At 60.8% G+C, this 25565-nt stretch overlaps 2 protein-coding genes and 3 non-coding genes across 7 annotated transcripts in view; 1 reads left to right on the top strand and 4 right to left on the bottom strand.

The window, feature by feature from the left end:
* The window catches only part of LRRC75A (leucine rich repeat containing 75A), a 37203-nt gene extending 30295 nt beyond the window's left edge, over positions 1–6908 (top strand). For both annotated transcript variants that reach the window (XM_057716135.1, XM_057716134.1), the window contains 2 exons: positions 3032–3147; positions 4902–6908. In XM_057716135.1, the coding sequence (XP_057572118.1) occupies positions 3032–3147; positions 4902–5421 (636 nt within the window). In that variant the 3' untranslated portion in view covers positions 5422–6908. The remainder of the gene's footprint in view (positions 1–3031; positions 3148–4901) is intronic.
* Positions 6909–7517: 609 nt separating this feature from the next.
* LOC130841118 (small nucleolar RNA SNORD65) lies at positions 7518–7590 on the bottom strand. The gene has a single exon (XR_009050158.1). It is a non-coding gene; the product is annotated as a small nucleolar RNA SNORD65 (small nucleolar RNA).
* A 688-nt stretch (positions 7591–8278) lies between these two features.
* LOC130841096 (small nucleolar RNA SNORD49) lies at positions 8279–8349 on the bottom strand. The gene has a single exon (XR_009050138.1). It is a non-coding gene; the product is annotated as a small nucleolar RNA SNORD49 (small nucleolar RNA).
* A 384-nt stretch (positions 8350–8733) lies between these two features.
* Positions 8734–8800, bottom strand: LOC130841097 (small nucleolar RNA SNORD49). The gene has a single exon (XR_009050139.1). It is a non-coding gene; the product is annotated as a small nucleolar RNA SNORD49 (small nucleolar RNA).
* A 1140-nt stretch (positions 8801–9940) lies between these two features.
* TRPV2 (transient receptor potential cation channel subfamily V member 2) lies at positions 9941–24864 on the bottom strand. 2 transcript variants are annotated; one of them, XM_057716490.1, is made up of 14 exons: positions 24635–24864; positions 22597–22730; positions 21126–21419; positions 20228–20526; positions 18559–18732; positions 18061–18216; positions 17445–17540; positions 16582–16652; positions 15948–16113; positions 14261–14327; positions 13848–14164; positions 12817–12944; positions 11965–12044; positions 10158–10353 (listed from the first exon to the last, which is right to left on the bottom strand). In XM_057716490.1, the coding sequence occupies exons 1-14, from the start codon at positions 24832–24834 to the stop codon at positions 10259–10261; spliced, it is 2277 nt and encodes a 758-aa protein (XP_057572473.1). In that variant the 5' UTR covers positions 24835–24864; the 3' UTR covers positions 10158–10258. The 2 variants fall into 2 exon arrangements, with proteins under 2 accessions (XP_057572472.1, XP_057572473.1); XM_057716489.1 differs by lacking the exon at positions 11965–12044 and having other exon boundaries at positions 9941–10353; positions 24635–24863.
* Positions 24865–25565: the final 701 nt, after the last annotated feature.

Below are 25565 nucleotides of genomic sequence, written 5' to 3'. Positions count from 1 at the left end.
TGCCCGCCCCCTCCTCCCAAGCCTCATGGCTGCCCCCAGCTCCTGAGTTGACTTGTTAGAGTTCAGCCCCCAAGGAGCCTTGTCTCAGGTTGGGATTCCAGTGCCCACTTCTGGTCCCGTCTGCTGTGGCTTGGGAGTGGGGTCTGGTCCCACAAAAGCGCTGCTGGGCACCGTGGCTTTCAGAATAAGAGGCGAGGGGCCAGCATCCTCCTTCTTTGCCTCTTCCCTCCCCTCCTTTCCTCCTCCTCTACCGCGGGGCCAGTCCTGCTTCATCCTGTTCCTGCAGGGGGAGGCGTGGAGGGGCTTCCAAAAGTGATGGAGTTGGGAAAACTGAGGTGGGCTTGCTTTTTTTATTTCTTTCTTTTTTTCCGGCCAAGCTGCTCAGCTTGCAGGGTCTTCGTTCCCAGACCAGTGGGCTAAACCCGTGTCTTCGGCAGTGGAAGCACAGAGTCCTCGCCACTGCACCGCCAGGGAAGTCCGCGGGGGTGGGCTTGCTTGAGGCTTTTCTGGCTGCAAATGGTAGAAGCACCTTGAACGAGCCTTCGGGAAAGATCCATCCCCCGGGGACAGGGCAGAGCCCAGCCTCAGGGCGACCGCGGGGTCTGGATCCTGATGCCAGCCTACACGCGGCGTCCCTCGCCGTCCCCTCGACTTCCGGTCCCCGCGTCTGTCGAGCGGGATTCTAGGGGCACGAGCTTCGGGGCATGGCTGTGGATTACAGGGCTGCGAGGCGCTCACGCCGCTGGAGCACAGAGGCGGTGCCGCGTGAGCAGCCCGTAATGTAACTCCACCAATGCTGGCTGCGTTTACTTAGTGCAGACAAGCCGAGGGGCTCTCGTGGGGTCTCAGGTCCGCTGTTAAGTGACCGCACCTTCCGTCCCTGTTTAGTGAATGAGGAAGCGGACTCCGCCTCGGGGGCCTCGCCCTGCACGCGGCTGCCTCCTGGTGGCGGTACCGCTGCACTGAGGCCGTGCCTCGCCGCCTCTTTTCCTTTTTCTTCCTGCCGGGGGCAGAGGGAGAGCCCGTGGAACCCCTGGGAAGTGCTTGGAGGTTAGGGTTAGGGCTAGGAGCTCATTGCTCAGCTTTGGAGCAGGTGCTGTGGGAGACTGGCCGCGTTCTGTCCCGGGTGGTCCCAGGGCTGATGCTGGGGAGACCACCCCCCCACCCCGCTGGTCCTTCTTATCCTTAAACGTGTGTCCACCTGTGGCACAGGGGAGTCACCGGAGGCAGCTTTTAAAAGTCCCCGCGCCCAAGCTGCTCCCCCACCCATCGCTGCGGGGGGGCCCAGGCAGCAGTGCTCTCTAAAGCTCTGGGTGATTCCGGCCTGCAAGGGTCCTGGGTGCAGACCCTCAGCTCAAGGTGTGCCACCCCTCCCCCTCCCTTTGGCCTCTAAAGTGGCCTTCACCCCGGCCAGCACCGTGACCTTGGGATACGTTCCAAGACCTTCATGGGATGCCTGAAACTGCAGATGGTAGCAAACCCTGTAAACACTATTTTTCTTATACTAACAGGCGGGTAACATACAGCAATAATGCCTGTGCAAGGGGTGATTTGTGTCCCGGGAGAATGGAGTGGGACAGCACGCAATGTCATGACGCTACTCGGAACGGCGCACAGTTTTAAACTTATGAGTTTATTTCTGGAAGTTTCCACTTAATATTTTCAGACCGAGGTTGGCTGCAGGTAACTGAAACCTGGAAAAGCGAAGCAGCAGATGAGGGGCGCAGCTGTCTGCCGCGTCTTCACGAGCAGAGTGGTGGTGGTGATGGTACTCAGCTGGCCTTTCCTGGGCACCCACTCTCTGCCGGGCGCCCTGCTGGCCACCGGCCACTGGCTCATGGTTGACCTCACCACATCGCATCGCTGTCCACAAGTGGGTTTGCGTCCAAGCCTGGCACTTCGTGGCCTTGGCCTCTGGCACTGGACCATCTGGTGAGAGCACAGGCTCCGGGCCACTCAGTCTCCCAGGCCTCAGAGACTCTTTGTGAAGTTGACTCCCCTTGGGACAGAGTTGGAGTCTCTGCCATTTCACTGTGGCGTCCTTTAACCCAGCATATTTGTTTGCTGGGGCTGTCGTGACAAATTACCCCTGAAACAACAGAAACGTATTCCCTCGCAGTTCTGGAGGCTGGAGTCCGAGATCAAGGCGTCAGCAGGGTTGGTTCCTTCGGAGGCCTCTCTCCTTGGCGTGTAGAGAGCCGCCTTCTCCGTGTCCTCACGTGGTCTCCCCTCCGTACACATCTTGTGTCCTCATCTCTTCTCAGGACGACACTAGTTGTATAGGATGAGGGTCCACCCCGATGATTTCATTTTACCTTAATTACTCTTTAGAGGCCCTGTCTCCAAGAACAGCCACATTTTGAGGTGCTAGGAATTAGGACTTCAGTGTAAGAACTTGGGGGGACACAACTCAGGCCGTAACACCCAGGGTCTCAAGCTCAAATGCTGACAGGCCAGACAGGTAACAAAGATGCATGAGCGGGGCTGGGAACCACTTGGACCCTCATTCTTCTATTTCCCCACCGTTGACGTGGGTAGAAGAGACATGATGAAATATCTCAGTCCTCTTTGCTGTGTGCATTACGAGAGCAAGGCCCTTTGCTCCTGGTTGAATCCCCAGCTTCTAGAGCAAGAGTCCGGCACCTGGGGGGTGTCCAGGAGGTATCTGTCACGCGAGCGAGTGAGCGAGCAGCATGGCCCTGGGCCTCAGGGAGCAGCAGGGACCACGGTGACCCTGACTAGGGGGTCAACTGTCAGATCACCTGGAATGCAGACTTTTATAGAAATCTCAGAGTTTTCAACAATAGCGACTAATTCACAGAAACTAAAACCATCATGCAGGTGGTTTTGCAACCCCTGCTCGCTGCTCAGGGTGGCCCCCGAGGGCCCTCACCATGGGCCTCCCCCTGCTCGGCCCAGGAAGGGGGGCCGTGCTGGTCCCGCAGAGGCAGGAAGCTGGGGGTGGGGCCTGGGCTCCCCGCCTGCTGCGGCGACTCAGGGACCTGTGGTTGCCCTGTGGTTGCGTTTGCAGGAGGGGGACGCGCTGGGCGCCATGGAGAAGCTGTGCCGGCAGCTGACCTACCACCTCAGCCCCCACTCCCAGTGGAGGCGGCACCGCGGGCTGGTGAAGAGGAAGCCGCAGGCCTGGTGAGTCGCGGGCGCCCTCCCCGCCCCGCCTCCTCCTGCAAGGGCAGCTTGAAGGCAGCTGTGCTGGGCTGGCGTGGGGGTGCAGCACCCCCTCCCGGGGCAGTGGGGAGAGGGGGCCAAGAGCTGCTGGAGGAGGCAAGATGAAGGACTGGGGGCCGGGGGGATGCTGGGCATGGGGGGCGTTGCAGGTGGGCAGGAGCCCCGGGCAGTGCGTTGGGAGCTGTGAGCGTGCGCCCCCATTCTGATGGGGGGGGAGGAGAAGAGGGGTTTCTGGTCCTGTTGGGCTGAATGCGGGCCCTCCCCCCACCCCCCTCCCCCAGCTCCTGTGGTGTCTCCCGGGGGACCCAGACCCACGCTGCGTCCCTGGCCCACGCAGCAGTGGGGACTCTCAGGGGTTGTGTGGCCAGCTGCCCGGGGAGGCGGGGGCTGGGGGCGTGGGCAGAGAGGACACTGGGACACAGAGCCTGGGGGCCAGGGCAGCACCACAGGAAGAAGCAGAGGCGTGGCTGGTGTCCTGAAGACCCAGGCAGGGCCCTGCCGGCGCACAGCTCCTCCTCCAGGTCCTGCAGACACAGGGGACGCTCAGCCCCCTTGCTGAGCAGGAAGAGCTCTGCCCCCTTCCCTTCTGGACACCCCCCCCCCCCAGAGCCAGGAGAGGAGGTGGCTCCTGGGGGGAGGGCATTCCCAGGTGGAGGGTGTAGCCAAAGGGAGGCTCCAAGAGGGCTGAGGGCAGGGGCCAGATGTGGGGCCAGAGCAGGACTGGGCCGTGGGGAGCGGGAGTGCCAGGGGGGCTGTGCCCGGCTCTGGAGGAGGGAAAAGCAGCCCGTGAGCTCTGTCGGGGCCCAGGGGCCTCCCATCCCCCCAGCTCACAGGCACACGGTCCGCTCTTCCTTCACAAGCCTCCCTCCCCTCGGCTGGCTCCCGGTCCTGCTGACTGAAGCCCACTCAGGCCCGAGCGAGGGACTCCCCGCCTCCGCCGCCCCGGGCCTTCCCGCTGGTTCACAGACACGCTGAGCTCTGCCAGCCTCAGGGCCTGTGCACGTGTGTTCCCTCTGCTGGGACTCACCCCGCTCTTCCCTCAGCCTGTGCTTTTCTCCTGTGGTCCCGCCGGGCTGCTATGGTGACCGGTGCTGCAGCAGGCTGCGCCCCCGCCTCCCCGTCCTTCCCAGGGCTGGAGCCTCGGGGCTCGCGCTGGGGAAGGAGCACGGGGTGGCGGGCGGTGGGCAGTGGACAGCAGCTCCCACCAGGCTCGGGGCCCCCGCGCCCTCCCCCGCCTGCTGTCCCGAGGGCGCTGCCTAAGGATCCTGCATCTGACAGGGTAGATGGTCTTGAAGGAGGGGCCTCTGAGATCTTGTGCCACTCGCGGGGGAGCAGGCCGCTCGGCTGGCCGTCACCCTCCTGTACGGGGCACTGTTCTGAATGCATTTCTTATTTCACATGACGACCCTGTGGGTCCCCTTCTCAGGTAGATAACGGAGGCACAGAGGTTAAGGTCGCCCGAGTAGGAAGAAAGGAGTCCAGTGCAGACCCAGGCGTTTGGCCCCAGAATGTACCCTCAGTCACTGCAGAAACACCTGGGCCTTGCCGTGTGGCCCCCGGGCTCTGCCCGCTGGGCAGCCAGGCTGAGACGTGGGCAGTGCGAGGAGACTGGGGCCCTGGTTTCTGGCCCCTGGAGGCGCAGGGCTGAGCGGAGGCTGCCTCCAGGGAAAAGCCTGTCCCGCCCGCTCAACCCTGCTGTCCTGTCTCCCCTGCAGCCTCAAGGCCGTCCTGGCCGGGAGCCCCCCGGACAACACAGTGGACCTGTCGGGCATCCCGCTGAGCCCCCGTGACCTGGAGCGGGTGACCAGCTACCTGCAGCGCTGCGGCGAGCAGGTGGACAGCGTGGAGCTGGGCTTCACCGGCCTCACGGACGACATGGTCCTGCAGCTGTTGCCGGCACTCAGCACGCTGCCCCGGCTGACCACGCTGGCCCTCAACGGCAACCGGCTGACGCGGGCCCTGCTGCGCGACCTCACCGACGCCCTCAAGGACCCCAGTAAGTTCCCCAGCGTCACGTGGATCGACCTGGGCAACAACGTGGACATCTTCTCGCTGCCCCAGCCCTTCCTGCTCAGCTTGCGCAAGCGCTCCCCCAAGCAAGGCCACCTGCCCACCATCCTGGAGCTGGGCGAGGGCCCAGGCGGTGGGGACGAGACCCGGGATGAGACCGTGGACCAGGAGGACCCTGGAGGGGACTGGGAGGGCAGGGAGACTGTAGGTGCAGCCCAGACATGACAGGGAGGTGGGGGCCTCACCAGGGAGTCCTGCTGGGGTAGGACGGCCGAGGCAGGCTGGGGGCTCCTACCAGGGCTCGGGCCACCATCCAAAATGGGCTTGGGCAGTATCTCCCCCTGTGGGAAGCCAGATGGTAGCATCTGGAAAAGGAGGACTTAATTCGTCTCTGGTCCTCTCCATCTCCCCCTGGTCAGTCCACATCCACCTTTGGCTCCCGAGTTGTCATCCCTGGCTCAAGAGGAATCAACCCTCAGCCCCCAACTTGTGGGTGCAGTTTGTGGGTGCAGTATAAGTGCTGGGATACTGGAAGCGTAAGCTAACGTGAATGAAAGCGCTTTCCCCCAGAAAAGGAGTGTAACTGCAGCCCGACGTCCAACCCAGGATTTTCCAATCCTGAATTACAAACATCCAAGGCAGCAAACTCCAGCCACCTGCTGGACATGCCCCTGATCAGGGGCTGGGGTTGGGGAGTGGCTGCTAGAGACCCCAGGAGCCTCATCCCCACATGGACTGAAGGGTGTCTGCCTCCTCCTTGTGGAGCCCTGGGCTCCTTGGAATCAACTTCCCTGTCTCAGCCTCCATTTACAAAGGCCCGTCCTTCAACCTGTGACCCCAGGGGCCTACCCATGGTACCAGCCACCCCCATACCCTTCAGTATTTAGGGCATCCTAGGAAGTCTGGGCCTGACAGTACAAACAAAATACAAGACCACCGCACACCACCCCCTCTCCAGACCACCAGACCCTCACATGGGTCAGTGTTGCTTGGGTACAGGCCAGAGCCAGCCTTGCATCCTTTTAAAAGGACCTAAATTTTAAAATTTCCCTAAAATCCCCAAAGTTAATTCTTGCTACTTGAAGCACATCCCCAAAAACCCAGGACCACAAAGATGAGGTACCTCCAAGCAAGACAGCTGGGAGGAGGGGGAAAAAATATTCAAGTTCCCAAGGGAAGTAAGAGATGTCTTGGCCCTACCATCCCTTACCCAAGGCCTGTTGGCTAAAAACCCACCCCTTTCAGGCAGTCAGCAAGTCTGGGAAACTTGGAATCATCCTTGAGCTAGAGAAAATACCTCTGGGCACCCAATGCTGGTGAACCAGAAACCCTCAGGCAAACAGCAGGCGGCTACAGAAGCGCAGCCTGACCCGCCTCCAGCCTCATGCCAGGTAGGCAAGACCTTCACACCGAAGGTAGAGATGGGAGTGCATGAAGTCTGTGGTACCATGCCTGCTGCTGTGGGCAGGCGTGGCATAGAGCCTCAGGAGCTAAAGGAAGGCTATGCAAAAGGACAGAGCCCAGAGGGACAGGGACGGTGTACAGATGCCTTAAGTGCTTTGGGATTTTTGCCCAAGTCTCAAGTGAAGAGGGAAGAACAGCTTAGACTGACCATAAGGCAAGGCGACCAAGTACTAATACCAGGACCACTAATATCTGTAAGCAGTGATTGAACTTGACTTTTTCTTCAAATACACATTTGTAAGAACCAAGACCATCCTTTTATTATGTTTATGATAACTGCATGGAAATATAAATTTCATGAAGTTTCCAGTTCAAAAACCTCAGGCTTTCACCCAATATAACAAATTTACACAATATTTAAAAGTACAGGGACTTCCTAGGTGGCGCAGTGGTTAAGAATCCACCTGCCAATGCAGGCGACACGGGCTCCAGCCCTGCTGCAGGAAGATCCCACATGCCGCAGAGCAACGTCACCCGTGTGCAGCAATGAGACCCAACACAGCCAATAAATAAATTTATTTTTTTTAAAAAGTACAAAAGCTGCTTTTGGTTAAGGAACAATGCTAGAAGCCTCATGAGTGTCATGACAGCAGAAGCGCCTGTCCCTGCTGTCACAGCAAAACGCTGCCACACCCATCGCCAGGCTCTCAGTGGTAAGGAATGTCCTCTGATACTCAGCACAAGGTGAGCGTTTCTGCACCAAATGCTGGAGCCTAGATTTTCAGATTCCAAGTTGATGGCTGAGACTGGTCCTTGGGACTTCAAATTCTGCACCTGCTGCAGCACTGCCTGCAAGGAAACTATCAGTTAATCTTACTTTATACTCCAAGAACACTCATTCACAGCATAAAAGATATCTTCAGAAAACCGTAGATTCACCACTACACAATCTGCCGGTAATTCCAGCTTTTTTGGGTGATTTCATCATTTGATATCCTTTTCTGCAAATCCATTTTAACAAAACTAGCTACTTATCCACTCTATGGAGTGGGGGGGGGGGGGGGGGGCCCGTCACTGTCCAGATCCAACCTTACCTCTTCCTGGGCCAAGGCGCAGCTGCCCCATCAGCGCTCTCCAGTGCTCCAAACCTGCCGGGATGAAGGCGGCGCCCAGGGACAGGCAGCAGGTGCAGCTCCCAGTGTTTCAACCTCCATTCAGTCACATGATTTCAAACATTAAAAAGCCGAGGCTATCGATTGTCAGAGCACCTGAGAGCAGAGAAGCACTTTGCTCAGGACTACAGCCACAACAGAAAAAGAAAGCCTGGGCTTGCTGTGCACTCTGGTTCAGACACCGTGAGCCAAAGTCATCCTGACATCCTGTCAATAACCGTCAAGGGCTACACCGACACGGGGTGTTAGGTGAGCCAGACAACACTGCCAGTACCTGACCCAGCAGCAGCTTCACAAGATTCAACAGCTGGGCCTCAACCACTGACCTCTCCAGAGCCCAGAGCCGGCTTACCTCGAGCTGGCCAAGGCTGGGGCTCCCATGCTCGGCTGCTGGGGACCACGCGCTGGCAACCCTTCAACCTGCAACCTGGGTGAACAGAAACTGCGGGTCACAGTCCAGGCCACCTTTCCCCTGGGCACCAGCACTGGTGAGGACGCCTGGCTGCAGTCAGCCGGGAACTGTCATCGTCAGTTATCGCTTCTGACGGCACTTCCTATTAGTGATCTCATCAGAGCAGCCAAGCGCCTCACCACTCCAGTACCGCCGCCTCAAGGCATCTGTTTCTGAACTCGGGTGCGGTTTAGACCTAACTCCTTTCAGGCGGGGAGCCGCGGCCTCCTGCCCGCTGCCATCACGCACGGAGGCAAGGCTTGATTATGCCAAACGCACGACCGTGACAACGGCGACGAGACATCAGGCAGCCTCAGTGTTTCAGGCTGCAGGAACGACGCGGCTAAGCTACGGCCTAAGCCCTAGGCAGACTGGCCTTACCTCGGGGAGGCATGCTGCGCCGGTCTGCACGGCCGAGTGGGTCCGCCACCTGAAAGGGGGATTAGGACGTGCGTTTAGGGCGGACTCCGGCAGTTACGGCAGCCCTCGGCGCCGGGCGTCGGCGACTGCGGTCAGCTAGGCGTACTAGTCGTCAGGTCTCGCTTCGGACGGCACTTCCTACGGGATCATCAGCGCAGCCGAGCCAGCCCCCCTCGCGGCCCCGCGCCCACCGGCGCCGGCCGCCCCGCTTACCCAGTCCTCTCGCGGCTGCTCACGCCCGGCGGCGAGCCCGGGGGAAGGGGCCCCGAGACGGCGGCGGCCCTGCCGGACAAGCACCACGCGCTCCTCGAGCCCCGGCCCCGGGACTCGGACACCGGGCCCCGGCGCCCGCCCCGAGGCCCGCGGGGACGCGGCCGCCCCGCGCACTCCATTCGAGTACGCTCCCTGAGGACGTCGCTCGGGAAAGTGGGGGAAGCTCCGGCTCCCTCGCCCTCCCCGCCCCCTCCGGCGCCAACAGCCACGCGAAGACAACACCTACACTGGAAAGACCGAGGAGCCCCGCGCGCAAGTCTCTTAAGGCGTCGGAACATGCCACCCCTCACAGAAGGGAGGGGGATGCTGGCAAAGACTCACGGGAACTTCCGGCCTGTGGAAGGGGACAGACGCCGCCGCGCCGCCCGGGCTCCCCCCTCCTGCGGAGCTCATGGTCTCTTCCGAGGCCCGGGGATGCTGGGTCGCAGGCGCGCGGCGAGCCCCAGGGCGCGTGCGCGGGGCCCGAGCGCACCGCCCTCCGCGGTCGCCTTCCTCCGGCCCCGCCGCCGCTGCCGCGGGGTTCCCGTAGCTGCTCCCCGTGGCGCCTGCGCCGACGTCTCTCACCCCCCCCCCGGCGTGGGCACACTCGGCCCGGTACCCCAAGGGAGCACACGGGGCAGGCGGCAGAGAGACGTCAGTCTTTGAGCTTGGAAACGAGCGCAGGGCTATCATGGGGGGCTTCCAGAGAGAGGCGGGCACGCACGAGGCCCGCGGCCGGCCTGCGCGGAGGGCTCGGCGCGGGTGCCGGGGGGCGGGAGGCGTCCGGAGAAGCCTGGGCCGCGTCGCGGACGGCTGGGGAGGCCAGCGAGGGCCCCCGGGAGGCCTCCGGAGAGGGGTGACTCGCTGCCCTCGTGTCTCAGGAAGGCCCCTCTGGCCGGGGGGGCGGGAGCTGCGCGGGAAGCCGGGGGACAGGAAGGCAGCGGTCACCCACAGCCTGCGCTACGGGAGCCCCGGCGCCCGAAGGCTTTGAGAGACGTCCTGGAGGCTGTGGGAGAGGCAGCACAGGTGGCCGTGCTCGCCAGGGTCCAGCATCTGGCATCTGCGGTGACAGCGGGCACAGCGCCTCGGCCGGCTGCCTGCACCCCCAAGAGGGCAGCTGGGGGGCGGCAGGGGAGGGTCCCTGTGCCCCTCGAGGGCGGGGGCAGCCCGGCCGCAGACGCAGACGTGGGCCCACAGAGACGTGCAGACGCCCAGCGGCCCAGTACCTTTACTCAACGAATGTGTCCAGGAGAGTTAGCCACAAGAACGTATTTATTTTTGCCACCTAGGTCCCCTGGGGCCCCAGAGCCAGCAGGTGGGGCTGGAAAGAGTCCTTGCTCAGTCCTGCCAGCCTCCCGCTGCATCAGTGGGACTCCAAGAGCTGAAGGGGCACGTGGTCTTCCTCCACCGCGCTGTCCTGGCTGGATTGGGAGGCCAGGGCCGGGTTCTTCATGGCACCTGTACATGGGATGAAGACCACTGTGGCTTGGCTCTCAGGGTGTGTCCCCCGGAGGCAGGCACCAGGGAAACAGGAGGAGGCCACAGCCATGAAACCCCATCATGCCAGTGGGCAGCAGGGGACGAGTCCCCGGCACTCTCTCCTGCCTCCCTGCTTCCACAAGCATCTCCTGAACCCCTGCCACGTGCCAGTCAGCGGTCTCCTCCCAGGAGCTGGAAGTCCCTGCAGGTGACAGGCTTTTGTGTTAGAAACCAGAGCACCTGAGATGATAACGCTGAAGAGCCAGAGGGAGGTGACAGGTGCTCAGAGGAGACCCCACCCCCACCGTGGGGAAGGTGGGGAAGGTGATGCTCAGGATGGAAGGGCACTTGCAACAGACAAGAACCGAGGAAAGAAAGGAACAAGGAGCCCTGTGGAGGGACCGGCGGTCACACAGCGGGAGGGGCAGGGAGGGGGCTGGACAGCAGCTTTGGGCCTTGACCCCATGGGGAGGGGTGCGGGCTTCCAGGCAGGGGGAGGCGTTGTGTGGGGCGGCTGTGTGTAGTTTTTGTCTACGTTAGAGGAATCGGAGTGGGATGAGCCTGGCGCTGAAGCCTTGTCTGGGGTGTGGGTGCTGGCCGAACAGCCCCGCCGTAGTGCGGGTGTGGGAGAGGTGAGGGGCAGGGCGGAGGGGCCAGCAGCTGCCCGGAGGACCCGGGGGCGATCAGCACCCTGGGGGGGGTGGCAGAGACCCGCAAGGCGAGGAGGGGTGGGCTGATGTATGCGGTCCTGGCAGGGCAGCCCCAAGGGATATGGCTGGTGGTGAGATGTGGCATCGGAACATGTGGCCTGTGGAGCGCTTGGGGCAAGATGAGGGACAGAGGGTCTTTCAGAGTCTCGCAGGGATGGGGCGGCAGGACTTGGAGGAAGGGAAAGTCAGAGACAGGTGGGCAGCAAAGCTATCGGTTAGTGAGGACCGTGGTCAGGGACCCAGGAGCCTGGGAGGCCAGAAGAGACTCCACACACGGGATCTCGGGTGATGCAGAGGCTGTCGTGGGGAGGGGGCTGGGGTGGACAGAAGACTTGAGGTGGGAGCTACTGAAGATTCCGGAAGGGGCCTGCTGTGGAGAGAGACAGGCCTCTGCGGGAGGAAGGAGTCAGTTGTGAGGGGAGCCAGTGCCACTCTAGAATGGAGGGGACACGGGCCGTGAGAGGGGCAAAGGTGGAGGAAGTGGCTGCTCGGCGGTGTGGGGGCAGCGAGGCAGAGCCAGCAGGGGCTGGGGGGGGGGCCTCCCTAACTTGTTTGTCTGCTGGGTCCGTGGACCCCGTCCAGACCTGGCACCCGAGAACCCAATGAATGGGCAAAGGGTGCAGCGGACTGGAACCTGGCCAGAAGGAGGGGACAGGGCCAGAGGAGGCGGGAGGACAGGATGCTCCGGTTTCCCAGGTGACTTCGAGGAGGTGGGGGGAGGGCAGGGTGGGGGACGTGCCACTGTAAGGGGTAAACCCCCTCCAGGGGTGCAGCTGGGAAGTGGCCCCGTCCGGGGTCCTGCCCCAGACTCTCCGTGCTGTGTGGCCAAGCAGACTCAGGAACACTCCCCCCCCCACTGCCCCTGCTGACAGCTACTCACCAGGGCTGCCTGGCCCCAAGGGCTCCTCACACACGGTGGGCAGCGTCTGCTCCCACGCAGCCCACGCCACCTCCTCCACCCTGAGGGCGACAGGGCCGCTGTGAGGCTCCAGGAAGCCGAGGGTGCAGCCCCCTCTGCCTCAGCAGATGCACTGGCCCCCGATGGGTGGACACGCAGGACACTGGGCCACCCACCAGCTCCCCCGTCCAGTCTGCAGCTCGCAGACAGCCGCCCCAGCCAGGCACCGGCAGGGAGGTCCAGGCGTCCGTCCCCTCTGGCTGTTCACAGCGACCCAGGTTGCCCCTGGCATCCGGAGGGGAGACCAGCGGGGTCTCCGTGTTCCCAGGTTCTGGGGCCTTCTCATGGCTGCTCCACGTGCCTAAGACCTGCCCCCTCTGCTTGGTTGCTCCCTCAGGAAAGTGTTTCTGGCCATGCACTTGTCCCCAGGTTCCCACTCCCATGGGAGAGTGCTCTCCGTGGAAGGGTTGTGGCCTCCGTGGTCAGGATGGGACGGGGGCGGGCAAAGCAGACCAGCCAGGGCAAGTTTAGCATGCCCTAACCTGGGGATGCCTCTGGCTTCTTGGCCTCCTAACTGTACCCCACTTCAGGGTGAAGGAGTTGCTCAGGGACCGCTGGGGAGGGACCTTCAGCTTCAGTCAGTGGGAAAGGAAGATGACCAGCTAGGAAGAGGGGCAGGCACTGGGGCCCGGGCCTGTGAGGCCCTGCACCGCTGGCCTTGCTTGGTCAGGGCGGAGTCCCCTTGCGCTCTGAGGCCCTGACTTTCCCACCAGACCTGACTCCTAGCTGCTGTCGCTGGTTTTCAGCAAGGTCCCCAGGCTGCCCCCCACTCACCTGAAGCACCAGCGTTCGTCGGGGCTACCGTCCGGCCTGGTGCCAACTGTCAGTCTCACGCCTGCCCGCTGCCTCTTCCTCCTGCACCACCAGTAGCCATTCTCCATCTCCAGGACTGCGATGGCTTTCTGAGGACAAAGGATGCATCAGACAGAGCAGCCAGCACTTTACAGTATAACTCAGCACCTGCAAGGTGCATGGATTTGAATCCAGCCCCAAAGCGTGATTACCTGTGTGGCATCAGGCCCTCTGTCCCACTCACAGACTGAGGATAACATGCCCTGGCTGGTGGCTGGGGACTCAGCATGTGGTGAGTGCCCCACAGTTACTCGCAATTGCAAAGTGACAGGGTCTAGAATTCCACCAGGTGCAGAATGTCACGTGTGCCGGCTGCAGGCGCACAAGTGAGTTGCAGGGGTGGGGCACAGAACTTTGCAGGTGAGGCTCAGAGAAGGTGACGCACCGTGGATTGGTCACAGAGTCCAGCCCCGCCCTGGGGCAAGGCGCTCCCTGCATCAGCTGCCCAGACCCACCCCCAGCATCCTTGGTCCAGCAGCAGCTCTTCTGCTGCAGGTGGGTGTCACATCAGCTCCCAGCTACCCGAGCCCCCGCCCCCCAGCTTCCCCAGGCGGGGCCAGCCCCCCACCCCACCCCAGGACCGTGTATCCTGCCTGCCTCGCCCACCAAGCCGAGCCTGCTGAACAAGCGATGAACACAGAAGGGGGCTGCGCGACGGCAAGGTCTCCGTCTTTTTCTCTGCCGTAAGTTTAGAGCCTAGAACTGTGCGCAGCCCTGCACTAGGCACTCGGGAAACAATACTAATGATGATGGCGACTAACCCACTGAGCACCTACTGTGCGCCAGGCAGTGCCCTCAGGCCTTATTCCAGCCTCGTGTCCACCCTGCACAGGAAGGAATGGACGAGGGAGGCCACGACGAGGGCTGGCCCACTCGGGCCCAGCGCCACTCGGCTTCCGCGCACTCCTGCTGGGCCCCAGAACTCAGGAGGGGACGGGCGCCTCCCCGGGCACCTGCAGCTTCCAGATGCTCCAGCTGTCGGTGGCGACGCTGTTGACGGTCTCGCTCATGAGTGCGATGAGCATGTTGAGCAGCAGGACGTAGGTGAGGAGCACGTAGGCCAGCAGCAGCAGCAGCACCACGCCGCGGAAGCGCAGCTGGTCCTGGAAGGCCAGCTCGCCCATGCCGATGGTGAACTTGAACAGCTCCAGGGAGGCGTCCAGGACGCCCTTGTACGGAGCCGTGCTGTCCTCCTCTCCTGCCGCCTCCGTGGCGTTGGAGCTCGCAGGGACCTCGGGGTCCTGGGCCTCCCGGCTCAGGCTCACCAGCGCTGTGGGAGGGAGGCAGGGGTTCCTCAGCCCGGGGAGACCAGCGGCAGCCTGGAGGGTGGGCAAGGGATGGGTGGGGGACGGAGGGGGGCCTTTACCTACAGCGAAGCCGAAGAGGAAGACTAAGTAGACCAGGAGGAAGCGGAGCAGGTCCCGCAGAATGACCTAGAACACATGCGCCCGGAGCCGGTGGGTGGTGGGGCCGCTGGGCTTGTTGCCAGACCCTGCCTCAGCCCCGAGCACACACCACACACGTGCACATGCACAACACACGTACAACGGGTGTGTACACGGGGCCCTGTGGAGCCACAGGGAGAAGATGGGTCTTTAAATATTCTGCAGCAGATCACATCATTTTCCTGCTCAAAACCCTCCAAGGTCAAAAAATTTAAACCAACAACTCCATGTCTGGATATACACCCCAAAGAATGCAAAGCAGGGACTCAGGTATCTGTGCACCCGTGTTCACAGCAGCGCCATTCACGACAGCCGAAAGGTGGCAGCAACCAAGTGTCCACTGATGGACAAACGGATAAGCAAAATGTCTTCTCTACATGCAGTGAAATACTATTTGGTCTTAAAAAGGAAGGAAATTCTGACACATGCGACAACACGGATGAACCTTGAGGACATTATGCTCAGTGAAATAACCTAGACACAAAAGGACAGATATTGTATGCTGGCACTTGTTTGAGGTACCCAGAATAGTGAAATTCAGAGACTAGGATGGTGGTTACCAGGGGTTAGGAGGAGAGGAATGGGGAGTTAGTATTTAATGGGGACAGAGTTTCAACTGGGGAAGGTGGAAAAGCGCTTGGAGATAGACAGTGGTGATGGTTGCACAGCAGTGTGAGTGTACTTAATGCCACTGAGCTGTGCACTTATGAATGGTTAAGACGGTAATTCTGTTATGTATATTTTACCACAATTAAAAAAACAGAAAAGCCCTCCAGGGAATCCTCCAGACCCCTCCTCACGACCAGCAAAGCCTCCAGGCTCTACTTCCCCGCCACGTCCGCTCCCGCACTCTCCCAGCCTCCTCAGCCTCCTCTCTCTGTCTGTCCCAAGCCGCCCCAGCTCATTCTAGCTCCTGGCCTTGGTCTCTGCGGTTCCCTTTGCCTAGATTGCTACTTCCTTGAGTCCGTGGTGGCTGAATCATTCTTTCTCAACTTAAGCGCCACCTCTTCCGAGAGCCCCCTGCCCCGGATCATCCGGTCTAAAGCACCCTCCACCCCAATCGTTATCCCTCACACTGTCCTGAATACTTCCTTCAGAGAATTTAGCATTCTGCGACACTCTCATTTGTTTTCTTAGTCTTTTTGTTTCCTCTGCTAGAATGTCAGCTTCAGGAGAGCGAGATCTGTTCGGTTCGGGAACAAAATAGTGTGTTGCTGACACTTAGAACAGGGCCTGGCCCATGTAGAGCACCCACTTCCTGAACTTTTGTTGAATGACTGAATGCAGACACATCCACGTGCCCAGGTGTTCCAGGGCACAGGCACACAGATGCGCTTACGTGCAGTCCCTGCTGCCTCACACACGTGTGCACCTCTGCTTGCCCGTGCAGAGCACAGACCCCTGGGAGCAGGCCCGTGTGTGCTCACCCCCATGCTTGCACTCGGCAAGTGTCCAGGCACACAGCACACAGGCAGACACGCTCACGTTCCCTGCTGCCTAGCTTAGCTGTGGGGGAAGCACCTGCCTGCTGAGCCCAAAAGGAGTGCCCCTGGGGTGCAGTGTCCAGGCCCGCCTAGTCTGGCCACACAGGCCACCCCTGCCTCTCACCTTCTGGATCATGACACTGTAGATGCCCGTGTGCTGCAGGCCGCGTGTGTAGTACAGCAAGTTCAGCCAGCCCAGCACCAGCGCGCAGACGAGCAGCGGAAGGTACCACTTGACGGCCAGGAAGCACAGCACCTGGGACAGCACGGTGAGCAGCGCCTGCACCAGGCTGCGTGGGGGCAGGGGCGGGGTCAGCCTGCAGGCCTCCTGTGGCCAGCGCTGACCCCCACGGCCTCTCCTACCACGGTCTCAGAGATGAGAAGTTCTCCCTCTGTCTGGGATTGGACCCGAGCATCCTGACCTGAACACGGGCCAGGCATTGAACCCCTGGGCGCCTCAGTTCCCTCCCCTGTAAAGTGAGGGTGACAGTACTAATGCCCGGCTCGGAGAGTGTCAGTGAGGATGCAGTGAGACAGGCGTGTAAAGCCTCCAGGCTCCCCTGGTGCAGAGCAGGGCCTCAGCCGATGTGACCGTCACTGTCATGACCTGGACAGGACAGCAGCCCAACTCCTGAGTCTGGCCTGTGAGCTGGTCCCAGCCCCCTGGAGCTCCCTGGCCCAGGGTCCTGGCTCCCAAAACCAGCCTGGGGCCCTCTCCCAGGCCGGAGACAGGAGAGGAAGAGTGAGGCCCCACGTACAAGAGGATTTCAAAGTAGCTGTCCATGAATGAGATCCAGATGAAGAGACGGCGCCTCCAGAAGTACCACAGCTGCGGGGGAGGGAGGAGGGCGGAGACTGTGACACCTGCTCTCCAGGCCAGGACGCAGCCCCACTGCCCCCAGAGCCAGGCCACCACTCCCAGGCTCCCTGCCTGCTGGCCGGCCTGTGGGAGTCTGGCCAGGACCACCTCGGGGGCTCAGGTGGCTGCTTTGACTCTTGGGGGTGCTCATGAGTCCTGCTGATAGCTGAGAAAGCTTTGGACCCTGTTTCCAAAAAGTGCAGACGCCCAGACAACGCCAGGGCCTCCCTGTGGGTCCAGGTGGAGGACTCACACTCCCTACGGTGAGGGGGGCTCCTTCCCCTCCCCATCCCTGGCCGCCCAGGGGCCACCAGGTGCTCCAGCCAACCTGGCCTTGGTGTCTACGTCCTGCCCACTCTCAAAGAGTCCCAGTGCCATGGTCCAGCCTGTCTCCTCACAGCTGGCAGCTGCTTACCCTGGGGCCACTGGGCTGAGTCCCCCTCCCCCACCCTTCTGTGCTCCTCACGTGCGGAAGGTCCCAGCCGAGGGACCTGGGGTCAGGGGAGCAGAGCACGCCCTGCCAGGGATCCCAGGAGCCATGCGCTGCTCCACTTAGTGGGGGCACCCCAGAAAGCACAGCAGGGAGAGGACCCAGCCCAGAAGGCAAGGCCAGCACCCGCGGCCCTCGGCTGCCCCAAGGCTGGTCGGGATGGGAACAGGCACGGGATTCCATTTCCCGTGAACGAAGCACCTGTCAGGAACTCACTCTCAGGCTTTTGTGGCAGAATTCTAGGGTGGGGTGGGGGATGGGAGGAGCCTCACCTGGCCCAGGAGGAGGTTGGCCCCCCCAAGCAGGGTCAGGATGTGGCCCAGCAGCAGCATGGAGTTCCCAGCAGTCATTTCCAGGGGGAGGAAGTCCTGCTTGAAGACACACTCGGGTCGGGCCTGGGGTCCCCTCCCAGCAGCTCCCGCTGAGAGGGAGCCGGGGGCCCATTCCGAGCGAGAGCTGTGGGGAGGCCCCCAGAGCGGCGGAGCGAACACGGGCTCTGGAGCCAGACTGGCTGGGTTCAGGTCCCATCTCCACCACTCACAAGCCTGTGTGACCCTGGAAAAGTTCCTTAACCTCTCTGTGCTTCCTTTCCCTTGACTGTAAACTGGCGATGCTAAGAGCTCATCATCTCAGAGGGCTGTTGTGAACATTCATTAAATACTCAGCACGTCAGTCACTGGGAATCCTTCCTCACGTGTGGAGCACACTCAGTAACTATGACTGCTGCCATTACTTCCGTACTATGACCCGCTGTGTAAGCACGTGGCGGGCCACCGAGCGGTCGGGCCGCCGATCAGCATCCGCAGGACGGGGCTGTGATCCCTGCCCCATCTTCTGCCGGGGCTGTTTCCAGGAGGCCTCCCCGGGACGCGCCCCTCCCCGCCTTGCCTTCTCCAGGGCAGGCTGGTGGTAGGTGATGGCGGTGAAGACGGACACGTAGGCCAAGTAACACACGAAGTTGAGGAGGAACCTGGGGAGGAGCAGGTGCCACTTCGCCTGCAGCAGCTGGTTCAGCGGCTCCAAAACCACCATGCGGTGCCGGAGCTGGGATGGGAAGGTGAGAGCCAGAAGCACGTTCAGCAAGGACACGTGGGGGCACCGGGGGGAGCGGAGAGCGCGGGCAGCCCCGCATGGCCCCTCCCCACCGGCCTCCACCCCGCCCTCATGCCTATGCAGTGACCAGTTCTAGCAGGGGCTGGTCAACAGAGGGGCCCCAGTGGCAGCCACCAGGACCCTGGCGTGATCCCCGTGTCAGGTGGGACCCAGCGGCCACACCCCCACTGCTCGCTTACAGGGCAGGGGAGGTCCTGCAGGCAGCCCCGAACGGCGGACCCACAGGGAGCCCTGCCAGGCCCGCTGCGCACACCCCCGCCCGAGCCGGCTCACCGGGCTTTGGCAATGGAAGGCGATGATCTCCAGCACTGAGTTCTCCTCCCAGCTGTCCACAGAGGCCAGGTCATACAGCGACACCCGCACAGGCCCGTAGGACCACTCCGTGAACTTGCGGGAAAGGGACTGGCATGGCCCCGGGAACTCCCGCTGCAGGATGTGTCTGAAAATCTGCAGGGTGGCGGGCAGGTGAGCTTGGCCTGCACGGCCACCTCCCCCACTGACCGGGAGGCTGGGAAACACTCGGTGTCCCGCACACCTGCCCACACACCCTGCACCCACGGGCCATTGCACATATGAACTCTTAACACACGGCCACACACACTCAGCCACCATGTAGACACTCCCACCTATGCCCGGGCCTGCCGGCAGCCTGCCTCTTCCTTCCCCACTCCTGTCCCAAGGCCTCTTTCCTGGAAACTCAGTCCAGGGGTCCTTAAGGCCCCATGAGATCAGAGGCTACCAGCTACACATGTGTGGGCACGTCTGTGGCTAGAGTCTAGCGCCTTCAACAGTCTAGAAAGCATTCCTAACCCAAACAGGTCCAGGAGCAATTTGGTTTCACAAATGAGGAATGGTGGGGAGGCTTCCCAGATTGGGGAGTGGCTTCCGTAGCTACACAGCCATGCCTCTGGACGGCAAAGGGAGGTCTCCACGCCTCAGGGACCGTGGGGGGCAAGAATAAGACTGTAAAACATCCATTTATGTTTATTTTTATCTTAACCTTTAAAAATACCTGTGTTCTAAGAATTGGGCCCTGTGTCAACTGTGCGGGTTGTACTCCCATGAAGCTCCCCTGATAAAAAGCGTCAGACGACCGGAAAGTCATCTGGGAAAAAGCAGAGCTGGATCATGCTTACTTCGTTTTTTGTTTGCTGCGCAGCTTGTGGGATCTTAGTTCCCGGACCAGGGATGGAGCCCGGGCCCTCAGCAATGAAAGTACAGAGTCCTAACCACTGGACCACCCGGGAATTCCCCCACGCTTACTCTATAGGAGTGACATAATTTCTAGGTAAATCACAAATTTCACGCATTAAAAATGAAACTGCAAAAGAAAAGTCTGCAAGAAAATATGGATGTGGAATACACATGCACACACACAAAGTTTTAAAACACTGTAGAAGGAATTAAGCAACAGCAAAACCAAAGAAAAGGTAATTACACTGGGATACATAAAAATATAAAGATTCTGCGTATCAAAAAATGCCATCAAATTTCTTTTAATGTTGAACTGGGAGAAAAATTTGCAACCATTATGGTAAACAGAATACTTAACAATCAACACGAAGAAAAGCTGATAGCAAAGCATATGAGAAGGCTGTCTCCTAACCAAGAAACCCAAGCAGCTTAGAAAAACAACTCCCGGGAGTTCCCTGGTGGTCCAGTGGTTAGGACTCGGCGCTTTCACTGCCAGGCCCGGGTTCAAGTGTCAGAGAACTAAGATCCTACAGGCCACGCAGCCAAAAAAAGAAACATGAAAAAAAAAAAATCCCCGTTTTATAATGTAATATACTCGTCCTGCGGCTCACAGGGAATTTACCAATGAACATGCACGCAGGAGAGGTGGGTGCTGAGCCTGTTCTGAGCTGGACGCCACCCCAGGCTCTTTCTGCAGAAGTCCCGGTTGATTCCTGCTGCTTCCTGGAAAGGGGGGCCAGCCGCTCACCTCGATTTTGCCCTCCTTGGCGGCCAGCTTCAGCGGGGTGAGGCCCTGCAGGTTGGGGATGTCCTCGAGCTGCACCGTGGGGCAGAGGCGGGCCCCCGCCTGGAGGAGACCGTCGTACATGCGGGTCACCAGAGCAGTGTTCTCAGCCGAGTTGTCCGCGATCATCACCAAGGCGTGCAGGGCCGTGTTGCCCAGCGAGTCAGCGGCCTGCAGGCTGGCGGGCTGGTGGGGATTCTCCAGGAGGTAGGTCACTACGTCCCACTGCTTGGTGCACGCGGCCAGAGAGAGGGGCAGCTCGCCTGGGGGGCGAGGGGGCAGCTTGGGCCTGGGCCTCCCAGCTTCCACCTGTCTGCTTGCCAAGCTCCCCGGACCTCTGTGAGGCAGGCCAGGCGCCCACAGGAGAGGATGCAGCACTGCCTCAGGGTCCCGGGCCCACCCAGGCCAGCGCAGTGAGTGGAGAAGGCCCGAGCCCCACGTAGGGCAGCTGCACCTCCTCCCTGGAACCCCGGAAAAGGGGACTCTGTCCGGCTCTGATGCAAGGGAGAGGGGCCCGAAGCTCTTTACCGTCTGAGGGGGCAGAATGGGAGCCTGCCAACCAGGGTTCCCACCCCCCTGCCTCTTTCTCTTTGCCGGGACCTGGATGCCCCTTTCTCCAGGCCCCGTCTGGCCGAGTCTCATCACACATCAGTTCTAGCTGCCTGTTCCCCTGCCCTTGTCTGAGCTCGTGTGTGGGGAGCTTCCTTGGGCAGAGAAGGATGAATCACCTCTTAAGACAAACCGCTTTTGCAGGCGGCTCGCTATTAGAGGCGTGAGCCTAGGAGCCTCGGGGTCAGACAGATCTGGGTTTAAGGGTCACGTTAACCCCTCTGCGCTCGATTTATCCAAGAAGGCTCCTCACCGAAGTAGAAGCAGGTCTCTTGCCTCTTCTTCTGGAAGAACTGGCCGCAGGCCCGGGCATGCACATCGGCACCGTGCTCCACTAGGAGCTTCACACATGGCAGGCTCCTCTTCTCGATGGCGATGTGCAGGGCGCTGTGGCCTCGGAAGTACTCATCCGTGCACTGGGCGTTCACCAGAGGCCGGGGATTGCCCGCGTCCCGGTCAATGCGCAGCAGCGGTTCGATACAGGCGTTGGCCCCGTCCCGAAGGTTCAACACGGCCTTCATCAGACACGTCTTCCCCGTGGAGCCCTCTGAGGGGGAGGGGAGGGGGCACCGGTGCTCAGGCTGCCCACCCGCCTGTACAGGGAGCCCACGCTCCAAAGTACCCCGGCAAGTGGGAGCCCAGCCGTGCTGCAGGTATTAAGCCTCCAGTCAACAGGTGTTAGAATACTAACAGGTGTGACTACAAGGTCTGCCCTAAAAATGAAGTTTCTAACACACAGCTCGTCATGTGTGCAACACTGTCTACACGAGAACATTTGGAGCAGCCTTTCTTACGTGGCTCTACCCTTTAATGGCTCTGTCTCCTCCGGGCAAGTCACTTGGCCTCTCTCAACCTCAGCTTTCCTCACTGTAAAATGGAGCCATTCCAGGGCTACTGTAAGGACCACATGGAATTATACACAAACTTCTCAGCACGCACAGGGCCTGGCACACAGTGTATTGAGGCCCAAAACTACAAACAACCTAAATGGCCACCAGTAAAGGGTTAGTTAACGAAATCGTGGTAAATGCACAGGATGGGAGACCCTGCAGGTTGTTAAAGTGACTGAGTTAGAGGCCTATGTATTGAAATGCAGTAAGTGGGGGGGAAGCACGTTACCAGCACATCGTTATATATTCACATAAATGGCACGACCCCATTTATGTAAATATACACCTAATGCATTTAAACAGGTTGAAAAGATGTATCCCAAATCAATTATCAGGGATCCAGGATGACAGACTGTTTTTACCCTCAGCTTTATACATTTCATTACTATTTGAACCTTCTAGAAGGCACAAATGTTCTTCTCCTAATCAGCCCAAACAATACAGATATTTAGATTTGGGGCCAGGAATGCTCTGAGATGGATGGATTGTGTGGCATTAGGTCTCAGCAACGTCGTTACTGAAAAAGAGAGACAGGGAAAGGCTGCACTGAGGAAGCCCGTGAACATCCACTTGGCCACGGAAACGGCCACTACAGCGGCCACGGAAACCGTCGAGGGTGGTCAAGGCTGGTCAGGAGGGAGCCAGTGGCGTGGGTGGAGGAGGGGGTGGGCTGTCCTCCGCTCTGTGGGCAGGGCCGCTGCATCCGTCCTGGCAGGAGGGCTGCTAGGAACACGGCCCCTCCTCGCCCCTCAGCTCCTGACCACGGTCGAGACCCACCCAGCAGCCTGGTCTCAGCACAGCACGCGGCGGCGCTGGCCCGAGCGGCAGGCCTACCTGTGTACTCCGCGTCCGTGAGGTACTTGCTGGTCCGGCGCAGGTACTCTGGCAGCCCCGCCAGATCCTCAGGGGCCCCCCGGGCCACCACGCTGAAGAGCCGGTCACGGCTGAAGCGGTCTGGGTCCGGCTGGCTGTGGGGATGTGGTTTGTGACCGATGCTGCAGGAGAGCCCTGGGCTCCCAGAAAGCCCCTCTTCCCGGGGAGCCCTTTCGGGGGCTTTACCCTCCCAGGCAGACCAGGGAGACTCCAAGTGCTCAGACCCCCAGCGGAGGGGCCCGTCCGGGGCACTGGTCCACGCGTCCCCTGACTCCAGGCATCATGATGTCCCCCATCATTCGCTAGGTGCCCTGCTGGTCTCGCCACAGGCTCACTGCCCCTTTCAGCACAGCTCTGGGTCTTGGCAGGGCTACCGGAGTTGCCCACAGAACGCTGGCAGCTGTATGCAATGCTGGCCTCCACCAGGGAATTGAGAAAAGACCCACGTCCTCCCAGAAACCACCTGTGGACCAACAGTGGCGTAGCCGCCCCTTGGACCCTCGCTTCTGCCCTGGGTGCGTGATCTCTGTGTTTTGCATCAGACAAACGAGGAGATAAAGTAACTTTCCTAGAGTCACGTGGTGCAGAACTCATGCGGGCAGGGGGCTGTTCAACGAACTCCAGACCCCGACGTCTAGCCCCAGAGAGACTCCAGGCTGGACAGACAGAGGCTTCTCAGAGACACGGGGCCCAGAGCGGAAACCAGGCACTCACGGAATTGAACGAGAAGCCACACTTCTCAGTGAAAAGGCCCCAGGAGGGGCTGGTATCCCTTCCGAATCTAGCGAGCGTGGGGACCCCCACTCGGGCTGTCACTACCCACGGAGGCCAGCTCGCCCTGGGGCTCCCGGTACCACGACCAGCAGATATGAAGGGACAAACAAAGGGGGACTATTTCACGCTTCGGGGGCCCCCAGGTCTGGCATGGAATGGATCAACCGAGAAAAGGTTGGGGGGCTCTGAGGAGAAGGGCGTTGCAGGCATCAGTCATGTTTTAAGCCATGGCTGTGTGACTGACAGGGCTGCTGCCCGGCCAGACACACCATCATCCGCCCAGCAGACCACGTGGCCACGACGTGACCAAGAGGTCACTGCGGCTGGCTGGGGAGCCCTGTGTGCAGTCCAGCTGGGGGAAGTGGCTATTTGGACAACGCACTTCCTGTCACAGGGCGGCATCACGGTCCTGGGATAGGGAGGCCCAATGGGGCCAAGATTGAAGCATCAAAGGGCATCGAGGGGCCGGTTCTGCCTCGGGCAGGTGACCCCACTCCCAGAAGCCTCGTGAGCACCCTCTCCTGCCCTGGTGCACAAACAGGACAGGGGGCTCTGGGCTGGGAGGCCAAGGCTGGTGTCCCTGGCATGAGCGGGGAGGGAGGCAGGGAGGGGCTTCCCTGGCAGAGTGCTGCCTGGTCCATCAGGTTCTCCAGCCTCGTTTGTCAGACCTCACATGGGGGGTGGGGTGGGGGCAGGGAATTCAGGTGCCCCCCTCCCGCACACCCACACCCACAGGACCGGAGGTGGCGCTCCTGCTAGAGTGGCTCCCACAGTCTGAATCAGTAGACATCATGAGAAAGCCACAGTGAAGATGGGTCCGAGCAGAAGCCCATGGTCCTCAGTCCCCAGAGTGCACGTCCCCAGGGCAACAGGTCCAGCCTTGGAGCAGAGCCTGGGAGCACCTGGGACATTTCCAGATGTGCTCGACCCTCTTGGACTGGTGTGTGGATCTTGCTACCACCCCCGCAGGGACTGTGACGGGGGAGGGGACGGCACCAACAAGGGCCATGCCAGGAGCTGAAAGAGTATGTCCCTCCAAGAAGAATACAACCCCAGAGGGATGGAAGGCCGGGAAGGGGGAAGGTACTGGAAGGAGCAACCCCTGAGAGCGGAGCAGAGTGCAGCCCGTCCGGCCCAGAAGCCATCAGAGCCAGACCCAGGACCCCGAAGGCTGCGGGGCGGGGCCTGGCCACCCCGCTGGCTCCACCCCCACCTGCTGCCTCACCTGGCCCCTGCCCCCTTTCTGTAGTTGAGGTTCACTCTGATCTGAGGGGGGGCGTTCCGGTCCTCGCCCTGGAACCGTGACTCCATGGGGGGCGGCCCGGCGCCACCGCCCAGCTTTCCTGTGTCCTCCTGGGCACCATCTTCTTGGCCTCCATCTGATGTCTCGAGCCTGAAAGTGGGAGGGCTGGAGGGCGAGGTCATCTTGACGGGCGGAGGCTGCTCCTGCCACTGGAACCTCTGTGGGGACAGAGACGTCAGAGGCACCTCCCTCTCACAGTAGGAGCAGCGGTAGGAGGGCTGGCTGGAGCCTGGGACCAGAGAGGGGTAGAAGCTGGGTACGAGTAGACCAGCTGCCAGGGTGGGAGCTCAGCCCAACAGGAGAGGGAAGGGGTGCGAGAGGTGGGAGGACCGGGATGGGTCCCCGACTTTCTCTCTGGGACTTCCTGATATCCGAGAGGCCACAGCCCCTGGTCGGAAAACAATTGTGTTAACAGCACAACCCTTTCTCTGCACAACATCTTGCCCAGTTGTGGCAGGATAAAACATCAGATAAAAATATTCACACCCGTTAAGAATGCACTTTCCGGTGGGGCAGGTCACCCAACCTCCCACGCAGAGGGGGACGCTCTGGGGAAACCGTTGGAAACCACTGGCCTGGCAAACCCCTCATTTTGCTGCCAGGACGACTAGGGCCCAGAAAGGGGAAGTGACTTTCCCAAGGTCCCAAGCTGTTGACAGAGCCTGGTCTGAAACCTGCTGGGCCTACCGTGACGTTTCTCTTCAGTTCTCAAAATCTTTCAGGGCCAGATTGTATCTTCAGTCTCTGAGGAATGCCACCTCTCTGTGCCTTAGGGTCTCTAGGGGCTTCAGAGCAGGAGGGAGACCCCTCACAGGTCCCCAGGCCCCCCTCAACCAGCAGCCCCTCCAGGCTC

The sequence above is a fragment of the Hippopotamus amphibius genome, chromosome 17 (genome assembly GCF_030028045.1).
Source record: "Hippopotamus amphibius kiboko isolate mHipAmp2 chromosome 17, mHipAmp2.hap2, whole genome shotgun sequence".
Classification (NCBI taxonomy): Eukaryota; Metazoa; Chordata; class Mammalia; order Artiodactyla; family Hippopotamidae; genus Hippopotamus; species Hippopotamus amphibius.
The sequence above is the reverse complement of the archived record's forward strand: the minus strand, read 5'-3'. Positions and strand labels throughout refer to the sequence as shown.